At 42.4% G+C, this 25,847-nt stretch overlaps 2 protein-coding genes across 13 annotated transcripts in view; one reads left to right on the forward strand and one right to left on the reverse strand.

Annotated features, from left to right (window-relative positions):
• The window catches only part of ADAMTSL3 (ADAMTS like 3), a 186,763-nt gene extending 185,245 nt beyond the window's left edge, over positions 1-1,518 (reverse strand). The window contains exons 1-2 of one of the 10 annotated variants that reach the window (XM_085514963.1): positions 1,469-1,501; positions 1,283-1,326 (exon numbers count right to left, since the gene is read on the reverse strand). Coding sequence is in view for 1 of the 10 variants with exons in the window: in XM_085514967.1 (XP_085371093.1) it covers positions 1,144-1,219 (76 nt within the window). In the remaining 9 variants the exon portion in view is untranslated. Of the gene's footprint in view, positions 1-311; positions 393-558; positions 878-1,143; positions 1,247-1,282 lie in introns of those variants that run through there. The other 9 variants (XM_085514964.1, XM_015873010.3, XM_015873009.3 and 6 more) reach the window with 9 other exon arrangements.
• Positions 1,519-11,024: 9,506 nt separating this feature from the next.
• On the forward strand, positions 11,025-25,196 carry LOC107318775 (lamin-B3-like). 3 transcript variants are annotated; one of them, XM_015873002.3, is made up of 12 exons: positions 11,025-11,433; positions 15,600-15,756; positions 16,654-16,779; positions 18,008-18,178; positions 18,572-18,697; positions 18,799-19,019; positions 19,307-19,529; positions 20,422-20,529; positions 20,734-20,850; positions 20,942-21,049; positions 21,175-21,242; positions 23,611-25,196. In XM_015873002.3, exons 1-11 carry the CDS (start codon positions 11,069-11,071, stop codon positions 21,211-21,213), a joined length of 1,761 nt encoding a protein of 586 aa, XP_015728488.2. In that variant the 5' UTR covers positions 11,025-11,068; the 3' UTR covers positions 21,214-21,242; positions 23,611-25,196. The 3 variants fall into 3 exon arrangements, with proteins under 3 accessions (XP_015728488.2, XP_015728489.2, XP_085371094.1); XM_085514968.1 differs by lacking the exon at positions 11,025-11,433 and adding an exon at positions 13,919-13,941; XM_015873003.3 differs by lacking the exon at positions 21,175-21,242.
• The last annotated feature ends 651 nt before the right edge of the window (positions 25,197-25,847 follow it).

The raw sequence follows: 25,847 nt of genomic DNA on the forward strand, positions 1-25,847 counted from the left end.
AGTGCATCTTCCTGCCTCAGCCTATTTGTTACTACCATTATAAAAGAGCGCAAGTTCCACACACCCCTAACACATGCACACAGACAGCCCTCGCTCCCTCCCCTCACCCTCCACCCCTCTTTTTTACGAGGACCCACAGTGAATGCACCTTCCCTTCAAAACCAAAATCACGGACGTGTCCTTTCTAAAACATCAGACGTCCCAAAAGAAAAGCAGCTACCCGAACAACCCTTGCACCTGTCGACTAAACATAATTAAGTTGCCTTACAGAACTAAATGTTTAATTCTGAGGAGACTCTCTTTCCACCCACCTACTTCCAACCTTTCACGCTCCTGAACGCTCTGTTGATTCAAAAGTTTCAGTCCCCTCTGTGTTAGAGAAAGAAGGTTCCTCCCCTCGCCAGATCCAGCCCAACACCCCGCACATGGGCACCCACCCCGCAGGTGCCCGGGCTCCCCTGGGGCTCCTCGAGCCGGCCGCGCTGCCCACCCAGCAGCTCCCGCAGTGCCCGCGGAGCCCCGCTCCGGGAAGCGCCCGCAGCCCCCGAGCTCACCCACCTGGAGCGGCTCCAGGCTCGGCACTGAGCGCAGCGCCGGCCGATGCTGGTGTCGGAGGGGAGCGGCACCGCCGACACCTCCTTCCCGCTCGCAGGTCAGGGGAGAACCTCGCCCGTCACGGCACCGGGGATACAGCATCCCGCATCGCGAGCGACGGCCCCTCCCTCGCGCCAGGCTCCAGCCCACCGCCGCCGGTTCACCGAGGTCCTACAGGCTGCTGGCAGCGGGCCGCCCCTCCCGCCGCCGCAGCCCGGCCCCGGCGAGAAGTGCCCGGGCGCCTCCACCTGCGGCGCGGGGCCGCCACCCGCCGCCCTCCCGCCGCCGCCTCCGCCCGGCACCCCCTCGCGGCCCCGGCCTCCCCGGGCAGGGCGAGCGGGCGGGCGGCCAGCGGGGCCCGGCTCCCCCCGGCTGCGGAGGCGCTGGCTCCGGCAGCTCAGGACCGGGCGGTTCGTCCTCCCCCGAGGGGCGAACGCTACCGTGAAGTCAGCCTCCGAAGCTGACGCGAAGCAGCTTCCAAAACCGCAATCTTCCCATGTCTCATCTCCAAGCAACTCTGACAATACAGCTGCAAATCTGCTCGCACACCGAGGAGGTCTTTAATCACGCTGCCCTCCGCGATATTTTTAGGTTTCCTACTGTAAATCTGACAAGTACGTCTCATCCGTCAGCTCCGTTCTCCTTCCCCTCTCGAGTCGCTAAGCGGTAACGGGGTAAAATCCTCTACCTTCGCTCTACGGCTTCCACTGACGTCCTGAGCTTTCGTCGAGTCTAAGAGCAACACACAGAAAAAGGGCTATTATCCTCTGCCACCGAAGTTAAAAATACGCTCCGGAGAACTAAACATAACCGATGAAGAGTTTGTTCAAATATGTTGCGCTGGAAACTTTTCCAGCGTGTTGAGGTTTCTCACCAGCGAGGGAAAGCGCCTCCTCCATCGTTAGGAACATAGTGCCCTCTGCTGAAAGTCGGATGCGAGGACGGCGGCCAAAGGAGCGGCGCGGACTGAGTGCCGGCCCCGGGCACCTCTGGGCACAGCTGAGCACCGCTCCACCGCACCGCCGGGACACGGGCTGCTCTCATAGCACCGCTGTTAGCCATAGATCACATCACAAAGCTGGGCCCTGAGAGTCTAATGATAGCTTCCTACAACATTGCTCCTCATCATTTGCTTTGTTTATCCCCTAAACACAAAAGATAATTAAACACCCCGTTTGCAAGTTTTAGAAACACTCATTCATCTCCTGCAGTTAATTGGAGAAGAAAATAAACGAGAAGCAGGGAGCAGACCAGGTCAGACAGCTCCAGCAGGCACAGTGATTTCAGTGGGGCTGCTGCTGTGTCCCTTACACACTTAGCTCCTTGTATGATTTTGGGCTTAAGTTATAAGTTCTATGTTTGTATGTACAAAGCATGCAAGAAAACAGAGGTAAGCACCTGCAAGCATCCCCCTAACCCCAAGGACAATTTTCAGAGAGCATTAAAATAAATAATGGCGTATGTGATACATCAGTATGTCTCATGAGAATATAAATAGGAGGGGGAACGGCTGTTTATGAGGGTGGATAGTGACAGGACAAGGGGGAATGTTTTTGAACTTGAGATAGGGGAGGTTTAGTTTGGATCTTAGGAGGAAGTTTTTAACTCAGAGGGTGGTGACTAGAACAGGTTGCCCAAGGAGGCTGTGGATGCCCCATCCCTGCAGGCATTCAAGGCCAGGCTGGATGTGGCTCTGGGCAGCCTGGGCTGGTGGTTGGTGACCCTGCACACAGCAGGGAGTTGAAATGAGATGATCATCGTGGTCCTTTTCAACCCAGGCTATGCTATGATTCTAGCCCAATCTACAGACAGTAATGTTAATCTCATTCTCCCTCATCCTCCGTGGACAGAGTTTTTTGGAGGGGGGTTGGTTGGATGGTTTGTTTTTGGGGGGTTCCTGTGTTGATTTATTTGCTTTTGTTACATAGAAATCATCTTGTACATGTGTGTGAGGGAGAGTAACAGAGTAAGATGAGCACCAGCCCAATAACTAACAACATTTACCTTTTATTCTATCCCTCATCCCCCACCCACTGCACTCTCATCTCTAGATTTCAGGGAACGTGAAAGCTTTGGGATTTTGACTCCTGCTGGAGATCTCCTTCACCCCTTTTGCTGAGCCAGGCAAAAGCTGAATGAAACCCAGGGGTCCAGACAAGATCTGTCAGACAAAACCATTTCAGAATTATGAGCACCCATGGCAGACTCCTTCAATACATGTTCCAAAGTTAAAGGCCACAATCTTACAGGTTCCAGACAGCTAATTTTCAACTCTGGAGCAGTTTGTCAGCAATCCTAATAAACTAATTAATCATTAAAATAAATCATTGCTTCTAAGTGAACAATTAACTTCCTTTCTGCTCACTGTCCATAATGTCTATGGATTATAAACTCTTTAAGAAATGATTTCTTCTTTGTCTTTTGCACTGCTTGCAGAGCTCCTTGTCCAGTGCCAAGTCCTTGAGCACTGCTTATTAGCAAACCTATCACACGTTGTTCTGATTGACACTCATGCCATATTAGTCTGGCAGAGCTGGTATGAGATTTTTTGAACAGGAAACTACAGTGAATCTCTCCAGAGTTCTAATACGTAACTCCTGTATTCATCTCCTGCTATTAATAATGTTTTTCTATTACATATGCTTTTCTTTTGGTGTTCTCTAAAATATACATCATTTAAATGACATTAAATATGACAGCTGTAAAGCTCTCGTACTTCATAGAATGGTGAGATATGGACATCTGCACTTATTTCATTGAGCACAATCGTGATCTCATCCATCTGTACAGCTGGCACAGTCTCATGAAGAACCTGGTTGGAAGTACGATGGTCTTATTTCATTTTCTATGTACTTAAGGTCACGTGTCTTTAGCACTGTCCACAGCCATTGAGCATTTTGTTATTAACTGACTTACATTCGGTTGTGACAACAAACAATCTTCATCTGCAAGCAGAAAAGACAGGGAAATAAAACCCTGCAGGATACAGATAAGGACCAAATTGAAGCAAATCACATCTCTGGTCCAGTAAAATCAAAGAACGTTTGATCAGATGCTAATCATCAGATTCCACTCTTAGAAATCTTGAACTCAAAGCTTTCAAATCTAGAAAAATGTGCATCTCTATTTACCTCTGTCCTGAAATGCAGGTGTACACCTTCAGCAGACCCCACTAAATATAAACATTCTCTCAATGCAAGTTCAGCTAAGCCAACCTGATGATCACAAAGTCCATTTTAACATCATAACAAAAGTCTGTACTACTCAGGGAAAAAGCGTTTGGCTAAACTACAAATTCAAAATCCACTGAAACAGTGCAGAACAACATTTGGCTCATAAATCAGGATTAAGCCTAATGAATACCAAAGCTGGAAGTATCCTGCTGAGGCCCCATGCAGAAAGTGAATTTTGGTTGGAGGCCTCAAAGTTATCAGTAATAGAGCTGCACCTGATTGACTAATAAAAGGAAAATGTTAAAATTTCCTGTAACGAGAGTCATGAGAACCCTGATAGGGCATAATCAGTTCTTTGACCCCGCATCGTGTTTGTACAGGGCGCCTGTTTACTCTGAAATAACAAGCTCTCTGGGGGAGAGAGCAATCATGCACTGTCACACTTCACAAACGTTATATGCTATAGAAGGTAAAGCCTCTATTAGTAAAGGCACAAAGTTCAGCTGTGGTACTGTGCCTTTCATTCCCCAGCGTGAGGGAAGCCCTGTGTTCCACACCAATGGCTGCCCTGGGCTTTGGAAACAGCTCCATCAGAACAGCAAGGAGAAAAAAAAACCTTGTGGCTTAACGAAACATAAAAGCATACTTATGTGTAGACCAAAACATTATAGCAAATATCTGTTTTCCTACCAGTTTGTGTTCAGCTGAATCCAATATTAATAAATACAATATATACAAATGGTCACTACTGCAAGTATTTGAATAAATATTTGTCCTTTCTTGTCTCTCAAATTCCATTTTTTATCTACAAGCAAAACAACTTGTAGTGCATTTGCATATTTATGATCCTGTACAGTAGTAGCAGAAGCATTAAATTTCATGACTTCCCAGAACAAACACATTTTGTTTCAGATGGAATATACATACGGTTTGTTTTTCAGTTCAGTGTTCATAGCCCTAACAAAAATGCTGGGACAGACACTCTGAGAACTACTTATAATACATTCACATAATCATTATACACTTCTGATGCCTGTACTCTCACGTGATTATTGTGAGCATAATTTAAACATATTTAAAAGAGAAAAGAATTTTAATACAAAATGTACAAAAATACATAAATTTATATGCAGATATGGCAAAATGAAAAATTAATTGTAGGGGTAAAATTTGGACTTTTTCTCCCCTAGTTTGCAAAATATATATATCAAATAAATAGATATATGTATATATGAAATATATGTACAAACACACCTCTATATAAAACCTCTCTGAGGACTGTGAGTGTGCCAAATGTGAATTCTTGAACTTATCTGCCATTTTCTTCTCATGCAACAATGACAACAACCCACCTTCCTCAGAAGCTTTGATGGCCTTTTTTACTTCTGTGTTTGCTAAGAATAAATAGCGTGCTCTGTGAAACTGGCAGTACCAAGTGCCAAAGCAGAGTCTCTGAAGAGATGGGCTATGTTGGATGTCATGGACGCTGCACAAAGCTCAGCATGACAATTGGTTTTCCTCAGTAGATCATTGCATGTAGGGTAGGAAGCAGAGCAAAGCAGATGACCTGTATTCCAAGATGGCTATTACAGGTCTCTATGTGTCCAGATCCACACCAATAAGGATATGGAAGGAGAGAATATAAACAGACTATGAGATAGATTGAGGGGAGAGGGGGAAGAAAAAAAAGAAAAAAAAAAAAATAGAGGAAGTTTGGAAGAAGAGTTCAAGTGACAAAGACAATGTAGTTTTGAAAGCAGAGGATGAATGATTAATGTAGGAAAATGCAGCAAAGCCAAAGGAAGTAATAAGTATGGGTAGGAGTTGAAGCAGGCAAAGAAAAAAGCAAGAAACAGAAATGAGGCCATTGGAAAATAGCTTCAGAAAATAAGTGACACTGTGCATCAAGTGGTTGGCAATAACAAGAACAAAATTCACAGAGTTTTGCATACGGTCGGTGTGTCAAATTACAAGTACAAAAAAAGCTATAATAAAACCTGCTGCAAAATGGTTGTGTGCTCCTCTTGGCTTGTGCAGGTGAGAACAAAGCAGCAAACTAAACATTGCGCTCAAAAGAAAAAGCAGATTGGTGTATTAACTGAAGACAGAATCCCTGGGCCAATCTACACTTCAAAGCTCAAAGCAAATGAGGGCAGAAAAGAAGCTTGAAATCCATTTCTGATTCTTCTGTTTTCTTCTACTTGCCAAAATCTTCTGCCTTTCTGTCAATTGCTCTAATTTCTTGAGTTGCACAACTGCAACCTTCATTAAGAGACAGCGCTGTGAATCACTACCAGAGGAAAAGCATCCCTTCTTCTCAGCACAGACTGGCTGCAGACAAGAGCTTCATGTGTCCATGACCAGGTCAAGTGGAACAGGGTAACTATCTGCCCTCTGTGAAGTGAATGCAATACAACTCAGCAGTACTGACTGGGGGGGGGAAGGAAGATCATTTTGTTATTATATTCTACTAAAAGATGTGCAAGTGATTTCATTTTCATAAGGGACTCAGATTTTACTTAGTAGTGGTGGATCAGAGGAGGTTCCTGGTTCCTATGGGAGCCAGCAGATGTACTAGCTCTTATTAACATGCAGTGATGACATAATTGAATGCAATCTATTTGACAGTCAATGAGGGTAAAGAAAGGTTAGCAAAACTTGGTGGATGGGAGAAAAGAAGTTTCCTGAAGCTCCACACTGACATTTTGGAGATAGATAGTTGCTGGAAAACAGACAGACGGAAGCAGCCACACAGCTTATTTCATAGAATCAGAGCTTTAATATATTTTTCCTGCTTTTCTGTTAATTTTCTCCTTTGCTGGCTCTATTATTCTATACTAAGAGAATGTCACGATCTCTGAAGTTCATTCAAAGTCTGCTACTGATATTAGTAAAATCTATAGACCAACTGCATTATTGTAGACCTCCGTCCTAGCTATGACCTCTCTTTTTCTCATTCTTCATAGACACTCCTTCAAGAAGTTACATCCTATGTAAGACTGGACACAAGCAGATACGTTCAGACAGGGAGCCAGATTCCGGTCATTGCTGTACCAGTGTAAGACATACTGAACATGTAACTTCTTCTCTGAGTGGGTGGGCACTGAAATCAACTCCTTAGGGAAGAGGTCATGGCCCCAAGCTTCAAGAGTTCAAAGAGTGGTCAGACAACATTATCAGGAACGTGGATTAAATTTTAGATAGTCCTGTGTAGAGTCAGGAGTTGGACTCAGTGCCCTGTCCCTGGAGACACCCAAGTGCTCCTTGCACCTGACCAGCTGTATGTGCCCCTGTTCAGTGGGAGGGATTTGGACCAGATGGCCTTTAAGGGACCCTTCCAACTCAGACAATTCTATGATCTCACTAACTCAGGATATTCTGTGATTCTTTGCATTTGTACATGAAGGTGGAATTTGTTTGTCGATGAAAGTAGGACATCCTAATGTTATCAACTACAAAACATTACAAACAGATGTATTACCCATATGATGTGTTTTACTAAACAAGATCTATTGTTTACTTTGGCATCTAACTACACTAGAAATAATTTCAGGATACTTAAATGATATTTCTGTTCTTTTATTATCTACCAGCTGCTGAAAGGCTGTTACTCCAACACAGGCAAAAGCCACTGTGACCTGGCTGACTTGTCCTGCTTAATTTGTTAGAGGAGCAGGAGCATAAGCTGAAGTATTGCACAGGAGGATGACACTTGCAGATGCATCATCCAGAGAAAATGTCTCCCTCTATATATTATTGTTAACATTACAGAAACAGAAATTGCCCTTTTACCTTTCTGGTCAGAAAACAGCAATTTTCTCACGGAGCCTCCATATCCACTGTACTGCTATTGACAAAAGCCTTCAACCATCTGCAGGCTAACGGGACTCAATCTGGTTTCATCAGCTCCAGGCACGTGAGTCACTAACATCTGTCTGTAAATAAGCTGTTTGGCAAAGGGCTTATCCCTATACTTTACATTTTTAATAGCACTACTGCTACACATGCAGACTTCCTTGAATTGCCACAAAAGCTGAAGGCTGTCCAGTAACACCTTGCTTTGTTTCCAAAACATATTTAGGAAGAGATGCTGGTGAATTAGGGAGAACTATTGTCAGAAACAGAAAAACACTACAGAGCTATAAAGTCTCTCAAAAGTATTTAAGACTTAAAAAGTAGAGATACATTCCAACATTCTGTATCAATTCATAAAGACATCTACAAAATGCTACTTGTATCAACCAGCCTGGACTTACCCATGAGTGCAGCAGCTGCTACCAACAATCTGCCCTCCCAGGAGGAGCCAGAGCCAGCTGCTTCACTCTGAACAGAGCCAGGTCAGAGAGCAAGGCCAGCAGGGCACAGCTGCACCAACTCCTAGGCAAAGTGAGCAGAGAGGCTGGAGAGAGCAACAGTAATGAGCAAAGACCTCAGGGAGCGTTACAGTAACAAAGGAAACATAAATACAACCTGAAAAGTCAGTCCACCAGTCAACCAAGCTCACAAAAGGGCCACCATCCCAACCTGAGACTTCATAGAGGTCCTGTGTCCAAGGCAGAGGTGTGGGTGTGTGGCCCCAGCTGAAGCCCATTAGGGCCATTGAGGCATATTAATTAACTCAGAGCCCTAACAGCATTTTGGAACTAATTTAGCAGATTGCTGACACATGGGTAGAATTGGCTAGCAGATATATAAGGGAAGGGATAGCAAGAAATTTGGTTGATAGTTTCTGTTTCTCATTTTATCACTGTATTTTTTTTTTCTAGTGACTTTTACCAGCTTGGGATCTGAAAAAGATGCTAAGAAAAGTCTGCAAATATTTTACATATTTTTCTAATTCCTATTTAGTATAATCTACAACACTGTCCAGATCTCTCATATCTACATTTTCCTATAAATAAACTATTTGTAGAAAAGCTTTTACTGTGCTTCAGCCTGATAAGTTTTTCCTACAGTTTTTCCTGACGTTCTCTATATCTTTTCTTAATCCTAACACAGTCCTGGCATCTTTATACTAGAAACAGTAGGAAAAAATGGCAAAGGGTTATCTCTGTAAGAATTCCCCAGCTCTATTTGTGGTCTAAACAGTGCAGATACAGTCTTAGGAGAGGGGGGAAAGGAAGAAAAGACAGAATGAAAAAGAACCAGTAACTGGATTCCAGTAACACACTGCTAAGAAGCCTTCACACAGCAGATAAAACTGGCTCAGACTATTTTTGGACTATTTCTTCCAGCTGTTTTTGTTTGCACTGCTACAAAGCCCTGGCAGGCAAGAAAAATATTCTTGGAATAGCCGATTTCTAGCTTTGTTCTGTGTCTGTTCCAAACCCATACAATGTATTTGAACAGCTGGCCAATACATGCAACTGACAAACATGACAAGGACATATGAGCACAGTGTTCCTTATGGAGGACTGAGGTTTCAGAGCTGAGATATACCCTCAGACATATCTATCTTTGTCTTAGAGGTACATATTCAGATTTGAATTATACATTTTATTTTTCTTGACTTGAGTTTTCTACTGGCAGTGCAGAACAAACAAGTGTTCGTTATAGCAAAATAAAAAGACTGGAACTGCTTTGCAGAAAAGAATTTCCTCATGCTATTACTAGGACAAGGACCAGAGAGCTCAGTCTGGCCATACACCATTACTATGCTACATACATTTGTAGCCTTTAAACTGTTTTACTTTTTAGTGCAAATGTATAAGGAAGTTCAGATAACGTCCTGATGAACATCTTTCTATATCTTCTCCAGATCCTTCCCCTACATCATGTACCTTTGCATCCGGGGCGTACATAACCTAATTGTAAAATCCCTAGTTAATCTCTTAGGGCCAGCTTCATTGTTCTCCCATGGGATATGACTCTGGGCCTGGAGAGTGAAGTTAGAACTTAACTCTTTGACATTGATAACATCCACCTTCCCTTTTAGTGAACTCTAAGAAAATGTCAAGGCACTAAGGCTGTATTTTAGAGAGTGCAGTTCATATGACTTGGACTGTAAGTGCAGGAGTTCACCTGCTTGTGTAGAATCAAGCTGTAAAGGTCAGAGAGTATAAGAGGAAAATTCGAACAGCACAGCCTGAGATTGTGAATCAAGCATATCAGCCTGAAACTGCAGCCTGCTTCTTGACAACAGCACGGCTTTAGGAGAACAGCACACACGTTGCAGTGAGCACTGTAATGTCCTCACTAAGACACTGGAAGTAAGTAACAACATAGTATGAGATGTTTCCAGTGTGAAAGTGCAGCATCTAATGACTTTTTGGTACCAGTAGTACAGCAAAAGCTGAGAAGTGTTGCTTAGAAGGAAACCAACCAAACCAACTAAGCATACCCCAGAATGTAGGCCTAGGACAAATGTTAGGCAAAACAAGAAGAAATAAAGGGTGCCCAAAGAACTTCCTGACTGCATAAATGGTGTAGATTTGGGCAATGGCTGTTTCCCTGTGCAGGAAATAGCATTAGCCTAAGCTCTTAAAGGAATTTTCTTCTAACTGCTGCAACAAACCCCATAATCTACAGTTCTGATATTTATGCTTGTACTCATTGAGATCCATGCAGCACCTGCTCTCCAAAGCGTAAGTGAAAATGAAAAGGATCAGTTAATCAGCTATTGGAGAAAAGTAGCAGCTATCACAGGACAGGTGCCAAAACAACTTTCTTACTGTACAGTGATTTATTTTTTTATGCAATTGGCATGAACCTTTGCTGGCTGCTTCACATTTGTCTTGATGTCAGCTCCTCTCCTTCTCTCTCATTACATCAGCTTTCAAATTAAACACTGTAGCACCGACATATTACAGCCTACAACCGGGCCTGAAGCCTGAAAACGCTGATAAGCAAACAAACAAACAAAGATCGGGGACTGTTGCAGTCAGCTGAGCAAACTGCAAGACCCAGACAGAAGAAGCAGAGCGCAGAGCCGCGGTGTGCCCGAGCTTTGCTGCAGCTGTGCTGCATCCATCCTCCCAAATGTGGGACTGTATGACCCGATCGCTGTTTAACAACGCAGACTGCTTAACAACGCTGAGCTCCCGAGCAGCAACTCCTCGGCCCTCTCCGATCAGCGCCGCTGAATTAAAGAGACAAGCGTGTACAGAAAATAGAGCAAACCCAAAACGAAACACAGAGATTATCCACAGGGAGCCGCGGCGCCCCGGGGTGCAGCCCTAGTGCTTTAAGCTGCCCACCTCCGGAGGCCGAGACAGCAGCTGTCCGCTATTTATACTCAGCGGCGGTGCCGGGTGCCCTGCGCGGGGCGGTGCTGGGAGCGGCGGGGCTCGGGCCGAGCTGCCATGGCCACACCGCTATCGTCCACGCCGGTGAGTGGGAGCCGCGGCCGTGGCTCTGTCGCCGCTTCTCCGCTCAGCCCGACGCGGCTCAGCCGGTTGCAAGAGAAGGAGGAGCTGCAGCACCTCAATGACCGCCTGGCCACCTACATCGAGCGGGTGCGGACGCTGGAGGCCGACAAGTTGTTGCTGCAGCAGCGTCTGGTCGACCTGGAGGATGGCAGGGGTCGGGAGCTGAGCTGCCTGCGGCTCCGCTACGAGACGGAGCTGGCCGACGCCCGCCGTGCACTGGATGATATCGCTATCGAACGGGCCGCGCTGCAGGTGGAGCTGGGCAAGATCGGCGAGGAGCACCGGCAGCTGCACAGCAGGTCGGTGTCCGGCTCTCCTGCCTGGCCCTACTCGGTGCGGGGCTCCCTATGAGGCACCCCCTGCTTGGAGGGAGGAGAAGCAGGTGATGCTGTTTGCCAGAACCCATGTGCTGGGGAGGTGGGCTCTGTGCTGTCAGAGCAGTGGGGTCTTAGTGATGGTGAGACCCAAAATGTTTGGATGGTAAGGTGGGGTTAGAGTGATTCGGGCCTGGAGGAATCCTAACGTATGCCCTGCAGGGGCACTGCTGTGAGTACCTCTGCACCTGTGCTGCTGGGCCTCTTTAGAGCTCCCTTGTAATGGGCATGGGGCTCCCTCAGAGCCTGGGGAGATGTGAGGCCTTATGGACACAGTACTGTCTGAATGTCCAGCTGACTGCATTTAGTACTGCACCTGTGATTCATAAACAACCAAGAAGCTGTTGTGCTGGAAGGCATCTAGAAAGTTATGGGGGTAGGGGGAGTAAGTCTCAGCACAGAGTCAAGTCACAGTATAGAGTCAGTTCACCTCTCTCTGGGGGTTATTTTCTCAGACATCGCCCGGGGGAATACACAGAGCAGACAGTCCTGTGAGCAGGATAACTGTCCTGCTGCAGGCTGGTACTGCACAGAAGCTGTCCTAGAATGACCTTCCTGTCACTTCAGGCTTGATGTTTTCATAAGCAGTATATTTGGTCTGTAATTTCCTTGTTGTGTAGTTTCCTTAAGTGAGGAACAAAGGGATGGTCCAATGTAAGCGAACTTGAAGAAGGTAGACAGTGAAGAGGAAGGAACAAGAATTGGATCACAGTAATTCTTCATGTACAGTATGCAGTTATTTCAGTGCCCTATGGTACCACTAAATGAATTACATACATTCAGTAACTTGTGCGTTCACAGTCCCCTCCCTCCTTCCTCTAAGCCTTGCTATAAACAGTTATCATAGCACTGTTAGGCAACAATGTTTTCTCTTAATATTTATAGTATGGAGCGAGTTCTGCCTTCTAGTGGTTCAGTAGGACTTAAGTAGCTGTTCTACTTGGGAATGAAACATGTTTTTACTCTAAGCTTTGGTTTTCAGCTGCTTGGAAGTTATTGGGTTTGCTTCATTCATGCTGGGTTTTAGCTCGTAAATTAGTTTCATAAATCTAAGTAGCCACTTGATTGGATAGTGAGGAAAAGGCTAATGCAAGTTCTGAAATCCTTCTGCTGCTCTTTGTGTTTGTATAACTCAGTGGCTTTGTTTGTAAAAGCTTTAGGCTTGGCAGGTATGTAATTCTCCAGACTAATTTACTTCTTAAGAGTAGCTAGGTTTTGAAGTGGTTAACTTTACAACCTCTGGGAAATGATACGTTGTACATGCTGCTTTCTGGAAGGACTGGACTGAAGTCCTAATATTGACTATTATTTAACTGGGCAGTGTAATTGCAAATATCTCCAATGATTTGGAATAAAATCCTCTGAGGATATCATGCCTTTTATATATATATTCCTTAAATAACCTGTAACTCTTAAGGGATGGAATGTCACTAGATAATTTCCCAACAACATTAACAATTGACTTTTCTTAATCACTATTGAAGAGACTTAAACCGTCAGCAGACATCAAACGTCCTTGCACTCCACTTTTTCCCTTAAACAGTGCAATTGGAAGTAGGCCAAAGATGTTTTGGAATGAGGAGTTGTGGATAAGCATATCAGTTAGTTGAATTCGGAGCCTGAGGAAGGTCAAAGCAAGAACAGTAGCACTACAGATAACAACAACCACAGTTCTGTTCTGTGTGAGTGAGTATAAATGTGTATTTTGGTACTGAACCTGACATATGTAGTGTAGCAAGCAAGAAATGGTAAGTGAATTTGTCAAGTCTTGACAAGCTGAAGTTTGTTTCAAGTATTTCACCAAGAAAGCCCAAGTATTAAATTCTCCAGGTCAAGTGTATGATACCTTGATTTATTGGATATGTGATAGTCAGTGCTTCATAGTTATCATTCTGTGTCACAGCCAAACTTTAAATTGCTGCAATTAAAGATGAAATTGCCCACTTCAGAGTTCACCAGGGGAGGGATTATTCTTGCACACTATTGCAATAAATATATATAGACTATTAGAAGGTGTAATTTGATAACACTATTTGATAGTATAATTTTCATGTTAATATCACAAATGATACTTACAACAAGTAGCAGTAGCAGCAGTGGTCCCAGAAGGAAAGTGGTTAACTTCTCAGCTAGAAGAGAGAGAAAACTGTAAATACAAGGGGAAACTGAAATATGATCTTTCCTTATTGCTATTACAATGCTTTTTTTTTTTTTCATAGATTCTCTCAGCAAAGAGTAAGTATCTTCTACTAGTAAAACATTCGATTATGCATCAAGGTCACAAGGCTGTCAACAAATGCCTCGAATAGCAGAGCTAGAAAAGGCCTTGGGCAAGAACCTGATCCTAGCCCCATACATCCATGGCCTATGGCAGAACCAGCTGTACCTGCATCACTTCTAGCAGATGTTTGTGTGACCCTTTTTAAATTCCAGGTAATGGAGATTCCAGACTTTCCCCAGGCATTGTGCTTTAGTTTTGAACTACCATTAGTTTCCCCTCCAACATCTAACCCAAATATTTCTCCTGCAATTTAAGTCTACAACTTCCTGCCTTTTCCACAACAGACATGGAAAAGAGATTCCCTTCCCCTGTGCAGAGGTCTTTATACACATAAAAGACTTCTGTCTCCTGTCACTTTTCTGTTCTCTAGACTAAACAATTCTTACTCTGTTCCAGTCTTTCCTTGTAGCCCCTGTTTTCTAGAGCCCATCCTTCCTGTGGAATGACTTTGGACTCTCTCCAGCTGGTCTGTTCAGTTATCAACTGGGAAACTCATTGTATAAATTATCACAACTTAGCCACTTGACAGAACAGATTTTGCTGAAATAAATTGAATGCTTTACTCCTTATAATCTCAAATCTGTGTATTGAGCAGGAAGGAACTCCAACTCAGTGTAGGTCAGGTAATTGCAGCTATTATCACACCCATCTCAAAGACAGAAACCCGGTGTGGGCCCATCACTTGTCTGCTGTGGTGCCAAGTTGAAAGAATAAATCTATAGACATCCAGATGGTATCTGAATGTTCTGCAAGTCAGTTTCACATCTGTGCAAGGAAAGGGGGGAGTTGGACTAGATGACCTTTAAAGATCCCCCTTCAGCTGTAAGGATTTGGTGATAATTGGTTGCTTGCAGAAGGCTGAAGCAGCATTCTGCAGGAAGCAGAGCTGTTCTCACCTCATGACTGTGTGAAGGTGTGCAGGAGAGAGAAGAGTTTGTGATCCATCCTGAGGGTAGAAGCCCTCTTTGCAGGGATGCTCTCTGTGCCGTGAGTGTGGTCTGTGTGGAGACTTGCTGCTGTGTGGCGGGAGCTGGTGGCTGGATCAGGCCAAGCCCGGCTGGGGCTGTGAGGCTGAGCACCCTGCCCAGGTGGAGGCCTGGAGCCAGAGCTCCTCCAGTGCTGAGGGGCAACCTGGTGTGTGGAGAAACTCTCAGCAGCTAGAGGTGATTTCTGCCTCCAGGTGCAGAGGAGAAGTGCTTTGCCATGTGTGAGCAGCACTGCCTGCCATTGTGCCGCAGGAAGGCAGGCCTCAAGCTGCACGCACGCCACCTTCCCGCCTTCAGGTAGTGTCCCTGCCTGTGGAGCATGGCCGTTATGGCTGCTCACCCTGGGTGGGGTGGCTCTGAGGGCTCTGTGACACAGCAAAGGTGCACTTAAATGGCTGGCAGGGACCTCAGCTGCCTTTCCTGCTGGAAGGAAGTTCTTGTTTCAGGAGTTTGTTCAGTAGTGGCAGATGAGTGGAGCCCTGTGAATGCCAGTTTTGAATGTGACTGTTCCTGTGGATGCAGTGGTTGTGCCATCCCTTCCTCCCCTCTTGATGGCAGTGCTGTGGAGAATAGCTGGATCCTGCATAGGATTTGCACATAATCAGCTGGAAAACAGATCAGAAATCCTTCTGGTTAAACTAATGATACTTGTCTGAGGCTCAGTCTGGTTTGTTTCTTAGAGCCTGCCTTGGGCTCTCACCACAAGTTTCAACCTTTCTTCTGATTCAGTTCAACCACAGACCCCCCATTAAAGGTAAACACACTGAAAGCAAATATTCTCCCTCACCAGCTGCAACTTATGGATGTGAAACTTTCACTTGCAGGAATTCAAAAAAAGAAGCTGACTTGAACCTGGCACAGGCTCGTATGAGAGATCTTGATGCTCAGCTGAATGCAAAGGAAGCTGACCTGGCAACAGCTTTGAATGAGAACCGGACTTTGGAGAATGGCCTCCGTGAGTTAAAGGACCAAGTAGCCGCTGTAAGGCTTGTTCCTGGAATTCCAACTTTGCTTTTGCTCCTGAAGCTTTTACTTGTTTTCTTCCAAGCTAGTTAGAGATTTAAAAGTAAAATCAGGCAAAGGCTATTATCTGTGATAGTTGAACAAAAAGATTTCTCCACTCTTTCTGAAAGCAAATGCTGCTAGTAGTTGGTCCATTAAAACTTCCAGCTGTTGTAAGTACCTTTAATTCTATTCCATGACTGTAGTAGCTAATCAATTTTTACTTACTGGCAAATAATGATGAAATGTGAACTGCTACTGGCCTTGTAGCAAAGGGAAGATTTGATGGACCCTGCTTTATTATGCCTAAATCTCTGTAGAACAGATACAACTTCTGACTGTCTCTTTGAGCTCTTGCGTTATTCAAGTTGCTACTCTATTGGTATTTTCCAACACAGTATCTTCATGCTTTAATATGATCATTAATTAAGCTACTTTAAGGTCTTTACAATGAAAGTTAAGAAAAACTTTCGTCCAATAGTTTGAGGAATATATGTATGTACTTGGAGTACTTTTCACGTTAAGAATCCATAGAAGTTATATGGGAAGTAAGGAAGAAGTTGGGGAAACTTTCTAACATGAATGGGAAGAATAATTGCAGATGGTAGAACTTCATCAGAAGCACTTTTTTTGTATTTGAAATGAAACTTAACTGGTGCTATGGAGGGCTGGCCTACATAACAACTAATAGCATTTCATTGCAAACATTTCTGCAGGATCCAGCATAGACCCTGGATGATACAATAGTCAATTTCACTTAAGAAATGCATTTTGTTTGCTGTAGGAATCAAATTGAATAACCTGTAATAAGTTGGCTATCTTAAGCAAGAAGAACAACCACTTAATTTTGTCTACCCTTATGTCTTTCTCTTCTAGCTGGAGCAGTCACTGCAAGATGCCAAAACGCATCTCAACAGTGAAATGTTGAGAAGGGTGGACCTGGAAAATCATTTGAAAACTTTGAAGGAAAAAATGTCATTCCAGAAGTGTCTTCATGAAGATGTATGTTTTAGCTTATTAACAAGGGTTTTTTAGGTGTCTGTGACCCCTGGATGTCCTTAAAAGCAATGTTAAGTTGTGCCTTATCCTTAGAAAGGTAACTTAGCTGAGTCAACTTATGGCAGTCCATCAGACAATAAAATCAGCTTAACTAGGAAGACTTCAAGACAGTATACAACTTCATGTTAACTGGCGTAGTACCAATAGGTATCTGGAATATGAGAACTTTCTCAGGCTGCTCTTCTGAAGGCAACTACAATTGGTGTATTATTTTGTGTGACTGAAAGTGCATACATTACAGTTGAAGTTAAATGATTCCAGGTGTTTGCAAGAAGCCTAAAATTAGTCAAGTTAACACTTTTTAATGTGTATGGGAACTGTTCAGTCATGGCTTGAACTGACTGAGCACCTGGGGAAGGGACCCAGTCAGCCCTGGGAGCACAGGTGAAGGCAAATCAGCTGTGTTGCCAGAAGGGATGGAGCCTGGTTGCCTCTCAGACCTCATTGAAGGGCTGACTACTGGGGAAGGATCTCAGGTTGGAGATCCCTCCTTGGTGAGGCTTGACCCTGCAAAACTAGTTGGTGAGCAATCTACTTCCCTTGCTTTATAGCACCTTTCTATTGTGCTGGTCCTTCCATCATCATACCTCTGTTGTAATGCCTTTCCCATTGTACTGATCTGTCTGATTGCTACAATAAGCAATTCAAGTTGCTTTTTTCCTTAAAATTTACCAAACACCATTCCTAAGTGTTGCATTAGGAGCCAGTACATAATATGGAACTTAAAAGTGAATGCAAACCAAATTCCTTCCGGAAGGAGACTGTGTGTGATTTCAGTGATAAAAGTCCAATTCCTCCAGCCCAGTTGCTGTTAGTGTTTGAATAGAGCAAAAATAAGTAACAGTTCTTAAAGAAGCCAAGTGCACATGCATCTCAAGAAAAGCAGATAAATTAATATAGATCAAAGAATTAATCTTCAAATTAGATGCAAATTACTTTGCTTAGTAATTTAAGCAGTGTCAGCAGTGAAGAAGTAGGAAAATCCAGCACAGCTACAGGTGTGAGTACCTGATGTAAAGGAACGAGATGTAAGCTGTGAATTGAGGTATTACTGTGCACTCAGTGGCAAATCTGCTGTGGTACTGAATTACTTGCTAAGCTGGTACAGTAAGTCCACAGTCTCAAATCAAACTGTTTTGGCTTGCTTATTCTCAGAAACTTTCCCTCCTAGGAGCTCAAGGAGATAAAAAGAGTCCATGAGAGCAGAATAACAGAAATGGAGTCTGGTCGTCGGAGAGAATTTGAGAGTAAGCTCTCAGATGCTCTGCAGGGGCTCAGAAAACAGCATGAAGAACAAATTCAAGGATACAAAGAAGAACTGCAGCGAACATTCAGTGCAAAAGTGAGTCTATGATAGATGCCAGTATTAGTATCTTCTAACCTTGTGCTTTGACAAGCCATTTCCAAGCATTCTTCATTGTTCTTCTAGAGAATCCATGTACTTATATGTACAAAATCTGTGCTTTTGTAACTGGAACATCCTATTCCAACACCTCTTGCTACCTGAGGTTTTTTTTTATTTCTGAAATGAACATTGAACTTATGTAAACCTCCTTGAAAAGCAATAAAACACTTTCTTATTTAGATCTTATTGGTATCTGCATACTTAAGTAAAATATAGCTGTTTCCATATGTAACAGTTGGAAATCACTTGATTTTAATTTTTTCCCCTCCCCACTTTACTTAAAATAGATGGTCACAAGCAACTCCTTACTAACAGTGACTCTACCCGTAGGTGGAGAATGCCCAGCTTTCTGCAGCAAGAAACAGTGAGTTTGCCAATGCAGTTCGAGATGAGTTAATGGAAACAAAGCTTAAAGTTGGTGATCTGACATCTGAAATTAAACACTATCAAAGCCAGGTACTATCTTTTTGTATATTCTTAGTATTTAATACCCAATTCAAAATATTTCCTCTCTAATATTCCGCACTATTGGGTTTTCTTTTTCTTCTCAATTTTAGAATGCTGCTTTGGAGAACAGAGTGAAGGAGCTACAGGAGACGCTGGATAAAGATCGTGATCTACATCGAAAGTGTATGGCTGAAAAAGAGAAAGAAATGGCACAAGCCCAGAAAAAAGTTCAAGAACAGTTGGAAGAATATGAGCATCTCTTAGATGTGAAACTAGCTCTAGATCTGGAAATAAATGCCTACAGGAAGATGCTGGAAGGAGAGGAACAGAGGTAGGCTATAACAAGAACTTCTTGTGAGGACTTGCCCCATCCACAGTCTCTGTAATAACTGCGTGTATATTCAAAAATGTGGTAGAAGAAAGAAACAAATACTGTTTACAATTAGTATCACCATGAAGTTTAAGTATAATCTTCTGTAAATAAATAGCATTTCCTGACAGTAAAAATAAAGTCTTACATTCAAGGCTTCGTGGAAAGCTTCGAGGTTAGAAGCTGTTAGGCTTAGCTAGCCTGATAGTAGTGAGAAGAAATGTGAATGTTATTTCACTCCTTCGCAGGCTGAACATATCACCAAGTGCAACTTCACATAGTATTGCAACTCAAGCAACAAGTGAAGGGCGACGGTTTTTGCATGGGAGAAAAAGGAAAATGAAAGCCAAAAAGAGAGAACATAGTGCTGGGTTTAAGACTGTTCAGCACGCTTCATCTTCTGGAAAAGTGTCTATTGAAGAAATTGATGCAGATGGGAATTTCGTCAGGCTTAAAAACAACTCTGATGAGGTACTTGTTCAATTTTGTTCTGCCTTCACTGCAAAGTATGACTGCTTGTGAACTGATTTGTGGATTAGATATCACAACAAGGAAGGATGAAGAGATGAGAAAGATGTGCTGTGAAATTAAATAAAAAGTAGAGCTTTCTAAATGCTTCTTGAACTAACCTGGCTGCTGCCAATAGATGAGGACCAACTGATATTCATACTGCAGGTGTCTTGTTCTTGCGGTTTTGGGGGAGGTGCACTGGCACCTATGATGCAGAAGCCTATTGTCTTCAGTTATTTCTCATTAGAACCAGGCTAGTAGTATTGGAAGCACTTCATAACCTTGAGAAACTCGATAAGGTTTAGTAAACTGGATGGCAGCTTACTAATTAGAAATACAACAAAAAGGTTGACTAGGACTGACAGTATCTAATCACTGTAGAGAGCTTCACTAATGAATTGGATAACTCAACTTAGCTTAGTCTGAAAATCCAGAACTGTTAGGATTATCAGAGCTCCAGAACTTGCAGCTGGTAGAATAGGTGCTTTAGCCTGAGTTGCCTTAAACCTTCCAAGACCATTTTATATATTACAGCATACATTAATATGTCTAAGTATATACATACAGTCTAACTTAAGCTGGTCATACACATCTATCCAGAAAGAACATGAACCTACTCTTCCTGGTTAGAGTATTATCCCTATTGAACTGATGTCCCTGAATTTCTGGGACTAAGATTAACTCTAAGACAGTACTAGGAAACTCTTCTGCAGGTTTAAGGTAGTTTTATAATTGAATATAGTCTTCCAACTTACAGAAGAGGGACCAAATGACTCTTAGGACTAGTAAGAATCTTGTTTGTGTGAGTGCTATAGTGTTCATTTGTAATGCTAAGAAATTTCTCGTCCTGCAGGATCAGCCACTACATGGATGGGTGCTGAGAAGACGTCTTGAGAGTGTGTCAGATGTAACATACAAATTCCCCCCACAGTTCACTCTTCAGGCAGGCCAAGTAGTTACGGTAGGTAGTTCTGTACCACTTATTCAGTGCTCTTGAATCTTTTTGAACAGAAGCACTAGCCTGCCAGGGATGAGTAGCTGAGTTTTGCTACTGGGCCTCTTTGGCATTAGAGGGCTTGGAGTTGTGTGTGTGTGTGTTAGGATGAGTTCTGATTTAAATACAAATAAGAAGAATCAATGTTGTCTCACTTCAAATTTTTGGCAGATCTGGGGTACAGCTGCTGGTGTAAACCCAGGTCCCAGTGACCTGATCTGGAAGTCTCAGAAGTCCTGGGGATCTGGGTTTAACATTGGTGTTACACTCGTTACAGATGAAGGTGAGGTAAGTGAGTTGCAGCCTCTGTTCTTTTACTAAGGTTGTTTGATGTCCTTGATTCTTGAGCTTCCTTGATGGTGACTTAATTACATTGTAGGAACTGGCAGAGAGAAAATTAATGCATGTACCCAGGGGAGAAGAAAGTGGTGACCAAGATGATGAGTATGAAGAACTAATGGGAAGTGAAGTGGAGCTTCCATCTCAGGTAATATGCCTGAAACTTAGACACAAGCAATTGAATAATTCTGATAGCCAGTTTCTTTACACTGTGTGAATATACCTCCCCAAATACGATCCAAACCCAACTCTTACCATTTTTCTTGATGTCAGACCAAAAGAAGAAAAAAGAAATGTTGTTTGGTTTCATGATAGTGATTCCTGTGAGCATCCTGAAGCAGGTGAGATTAGTGAGAACTGTGCCTGCCATCTCAGCTTGCTTCACTAATAACGCTTCAGTATCTTGTCCCGCGTAGGCTGTTGTAGTTTGCATGGCTTTGCATCACAGATAAAATTGATGCTTTTCTTATTTTTTGGCTGAATATCATCAAATAATTGGAGGTCAAACAATTAACACTATTGCAGAAGAATACCAGCTCTCTATGTATTTATCTGAACATTCATCTCATTGTGAACATACTTGCAAGCTATTATTCGTCAAACAGAATGCAAACAAATATTTTCATTCTTTGCTAATGAAGTAACTTAACTAATGCTTAGAACAGTGTACTGGACTTGTTCTGATGTACCTGAATCAAATTTGCACTAAAAATCTAATTTTTCCTTTCAAAAATATGAGATCAAAGGCCGTACAGGGGAATCTGGATAGGCTGGGGTTGATGCTCAACTGCATGAGCTCAATCACTTTGTCCAAATCATCAATAAAAATATTGAACATAACAGGCTCCAGTATTGACCCCTGGGAGACACCACTCATGACTGACTGCCAGTTGGATTTCACTCCATTTACCACCACTCTCTGAGCCTGGTCCTCCAGCCAGTTCTTTACCCAGCTAAGAAAGTACGTGTCCAAGCCATGAGCTGCCAGATTCTCCAGTTACCATCCCCAATGCTTTTTAAGGAAAGGGGAGATGTTGCACTGAGTGACATGGTTTAGTGGGCATGGTGCTGTGAGCTGACAGTTGGATGAGATGATCTTAGAGGTCTCTTCCAACCTTTATGATTCTAAAATACTGAAATCAAAGCCAATGGCTGTGATGCTACAATGGGATGGAAAGTACTGCAATAACAGCAGGGTGGCAAAGTCTTTGGCTACAGCAAATGAGAATGAGCCCAAGTGCTGCAGAAGTGAAGGTAACAAGCTGCTTACCCTTGGAAGGCCTCAGGTAGACAGGGTATATTGACTGGCAAGTTTCTTTTAAACTTGGTCATGAATTTAAGGCACTTAATGTCAGCTTGGTTTCAAAAATTACTGTCTTATTTTGGTGTGTGAAATAAGTATTTTAGCTGTGCTTAACTCTTAAATACTCCATTCAATATTTCCCAAGTAAAAACAAAGTACAGAATACAGGTCATGCTAACAGAATTAACACATCAGTAGAATGAGCATATCTTGGGGTACCTGTTACGTTCTGGGTTCAACTTCAATGCTGAAATGCCCTCTGAAAGACTCTCAGTGGCTTCTGCCTGATCATGTGAGCCTGCAGTAGTTCATTTTGTGTTCTTCAAGTGCACTTTAGTGTACTACCAGCTTGTCTTCTTTAATTGCTTAAATATTCTGCAGTTATTGTGAAGGCTTTAAATTGGTCAGAACTGAAAAGTTCTCAACTGTATTTTACTTTTTTTTAAAAAAAAAAAAATTTGAAATAGCATCATTTTCTTTCCTTAGTGCAGACTAAGGCCTTATGTACAAAGGGATATGTTAATTTTCCCTTCCTGCTGACAAAGCCTTTTGAGTTACCACACCTTTGCTTTAAAAAAAATCTTCTGCAGAGCTACAAGGAAGGCAGGTACCTACTGAAGCAGGTCTTTGACACCAATATTTCCTATGTATCTTCTCCTGTTAGTGTTCCAGCCCAAAAAACACAGTTTGGAAGTACCCTGGGGTACCATCTTATTAAAGAAAATGTACCTCAGAGCAGGCAGTTGTCTGCTGCTTAGTTCTTTCTTTGTCCTTCTTTCAAAATTTGACTAAATATCTATTGCTACACCAGCTGGTTTAGAGTGCTCAAAGTCTTATATTCTCCTTTATGTTTGAAACAGGGCCTCTCCTCAGTATTTTAAGGGCCCTTTATTTTAGTTGACTGATAATATGGTTTGTTCTGCCTTCGGTGATGGAAAGCAAAAGCAGCTTCTTTACCTTCATGGTAAAACACTTACTGTTTTATCAGCAACTTTACAATACTGTTATGTACCACTTATGGTAAGAATCCATTCTAATACTCCTACTCAAATATTAACCTGCCCATCTTCTGAATTACTATTAGACTTCAAACTTCTGTCATTAGTGCATCCATGTTTCTGCAATATAGGTAATACTGAGGTAAGTTTTGTTGTTTTATTTTTAAACTAAGTTGTTGCTCTCTTCCTGTAGAAAGCAAAATGATGTAGAGGATGCAAGGTAGTGCTTTCAGGCAGGGTTTTCATGCTTCTGTTTCTGCTCTTCTTCCAACAGGAGTAGCACGAGTTTGCATGTCAGTTTAGTTCTGATGCTTCCAGAACTCTGTAGTACTGATAGCTTGATAACTTTAATTAGCATTAAATAGAAAGTTTGTGTGCATGCTCCTTAGGTTTGTTTTATTTCTGCAGCAAAATGAAGATCCCAGCTGTTCCATCATGTAATATGGACATGGAGATGATCACCTGAGAATGCTTCTAAACCTCAAGTGACATTTTGGACTTAAGTGTGTGGTGGTACCTTCCGCAATATGTGAGAATAACTTGGAATTTACATCTCCCATCTGACCTCTTCGTAAGAAAGGCTGTCCATGACATAATACCTCCTGCCTTCTGATACTGTACCCTGTGCTGGATTCACTGATACAAAGATCAGTAGAATACAAGCTCTGTAGGAAGTTCTTTCACTCAGTCACAAGGATTTGATTTCCATGACCTGCTGAAACAGGAGTGTGCATCATTCACAAAGCTGTTAGGTGTCCTAGAAGGATGATAAATAATTGAGACTGAGCATAGGCTGTCTCAGCTTTCTTAATATTCTGGTATGGTGTTGCTCCAAAGGCAATTTCTATTTCAAACCAGAGTGGGTAACTACATGTGCTGAGTCATGTCACAGCTTGGATATTCAGCAATTCTGAACTTGTAAGCAGTAACACTTCCTGAAGAGTGCTGACTATCTGAAATGGTTTCTGCTCATATCCTGATGCTGGCATGTCTAGATCACTTGCTGAAGAACTTCCTAGAACAACAAATTGTTTCAAGTCAAATGAAGCTGTGATGTATTCCTCTTGTTTATTAAATGTACTGTTTCTTTATTCTAGTACATAGAAATTACCAACTGCAGTATTCAATATTTCTAGATGCAGCATAGCTTTTAGTTCTGATTTACTGGAACCATAACATGGACAGATAAATCCTGCAAATGTGAAACATTCCAACAGGAGGTACAGTAACTAGCAATATTAGCACTCTAGTCCTAAAAAGCCAGCCTTCTAAGTGTCTAGGAAAAAAATACTGGCTAAAAAATCAAAATGACAAAGGTGCATTAAAATATTAGCTCTTAGACTCTCTGTGTACTGAATGTCTGACACAAGGACAGACTGAAGTTCTGCTTTGTATTTCTAGCCAGGAAGTGGGGGTGGAGTACTATCTGTTGGCCAGTATTTAATTTAATAGCTTTGTAGCTGTCTGAAGGCTGACCCCTAGCCCTTAGAAACCATGTAGTCAGCCTTTATAATCCCTTCTTTCAGCCTGTTTACCAAAATGCTTACCTGATGGTTATATGGCAAAGTAAGAACCTTGATGAGCCTTGCAGGTCCTCCTCTCTTTAAGAGTATAAGCAGCTGCTGTTGCAGATCAGTCAGTGCTGGGTTTTTCATCTGCATCTGTTACCTTACCAAAATATTAAGTTCTGAGTTTTGAGATCTGTTCTATATTTGGATGCTGTTATTAATATGAGGATTTTCTTACACAAGCTTAATGTTCTTAAATTAAGCTGTTTAAGTCTTTAAAAAGATGAAAACTAATGCTGGTTTAATGCATTTTATCAGTTTCGAATTCCTGTTATACCTTGTGCCCCATAGAGAAATAAATGTTGCTATATCTTTCTATATTTATCTTTATGTTGAACTTTTTATTGTTAAAGAGATTTTTCATGAGCAAATATTAAAGTCTAAGATATTTATAGGTAAATTAAATAAAAGTTGGTTTATTGTTCATTTTTTCTTGAGTAAGCTTGAATGACTTGGAACAGTACAACTCCCTGAATAGCTTTAAGAAACTTTCACACCTATACTGTTCTGTTTACATCCATCACTCAGTTCCTCAAATAAAGGTTAATTGTAATGACTTCCATTTAAGAGAAGTACTCAATACTTCACATGATGCTTCTAGCATAAAGATGATACAAAGCAACAACTACTGTATTGGTCTTGATATGAAATAGTGGTAAACACAAATCCCAACACTCAGTGTGTAACATTTTGTATTCAGCTATTTTTGATTAAGAACTAAGTTGGGCCAAGTTATTTTCTGTGTTGCTGCTCTAATAACTACTAGCTACACACCCATGAGGTTGGAAGGCACCTAATAAATCTCCTCCTTTCTGTGTCCTAACTAATTAGCCTGCTGTAGCCAAAGCTATAAAGAATAGTCCTTTACTTCTCTTATCACTACTGTATCAGCTAAGGCCAGAGATGGAAGAAACTGGAAAGCCATGATTTGGATAGCTGGTTACAAGCATTTGTTTCTTATAAGGAGAAGTTACTGCACCTGTTATACACATCAAATTCTTTTCTCTCTAAGGAATATGGCTTCTATGTGGATGACAGAACCAAGCAGAGCCTGAAAAACTGAAGCTGGCTTCAAGC

The sequence above is a fragment of the Coturnix japonica genome, chromosome 14, assembly GCF_054131305.1.
Source record: "Coturnix japonica strain WE chromosome 14, WE-NBRP24, whole genome shotgun sequence".
NCBI classification, from domain to species: Eukaryota; Metazoa; Chordata; class Aves; order Galliformes; family Phasianidae; genus Coturnix; species Coturnix japonica.

What these genes read in the sequence shown, in the direction of transcription:
- LOC107318775 (XM_015873002.3), top strand. Translation starts at nt 11,069, where the DNA reads ATGGCCACACCGCTATCGTCCACGCCGGTGAGTGGGAGCCGCGGCCGT. An exon ending in TAAAGGACCAAGTAGCCGCT is followed by an intron (nt 15,757 to 16,653) that starts GTAAGGCTTGTT and finishes TTTCTCTTCTAG; the next exon opens with CTGGAGCAGTCACTGCAAGA. An exon ending in CTGGAAGGAGAGGAACAGAG is followed by an intron (nt 19,020 to 19,306) that starts GTAGGCTATAAC and finishes ACTCCTTCGCAG; the next exon opens with GCTGAACATATCACCAAGTG.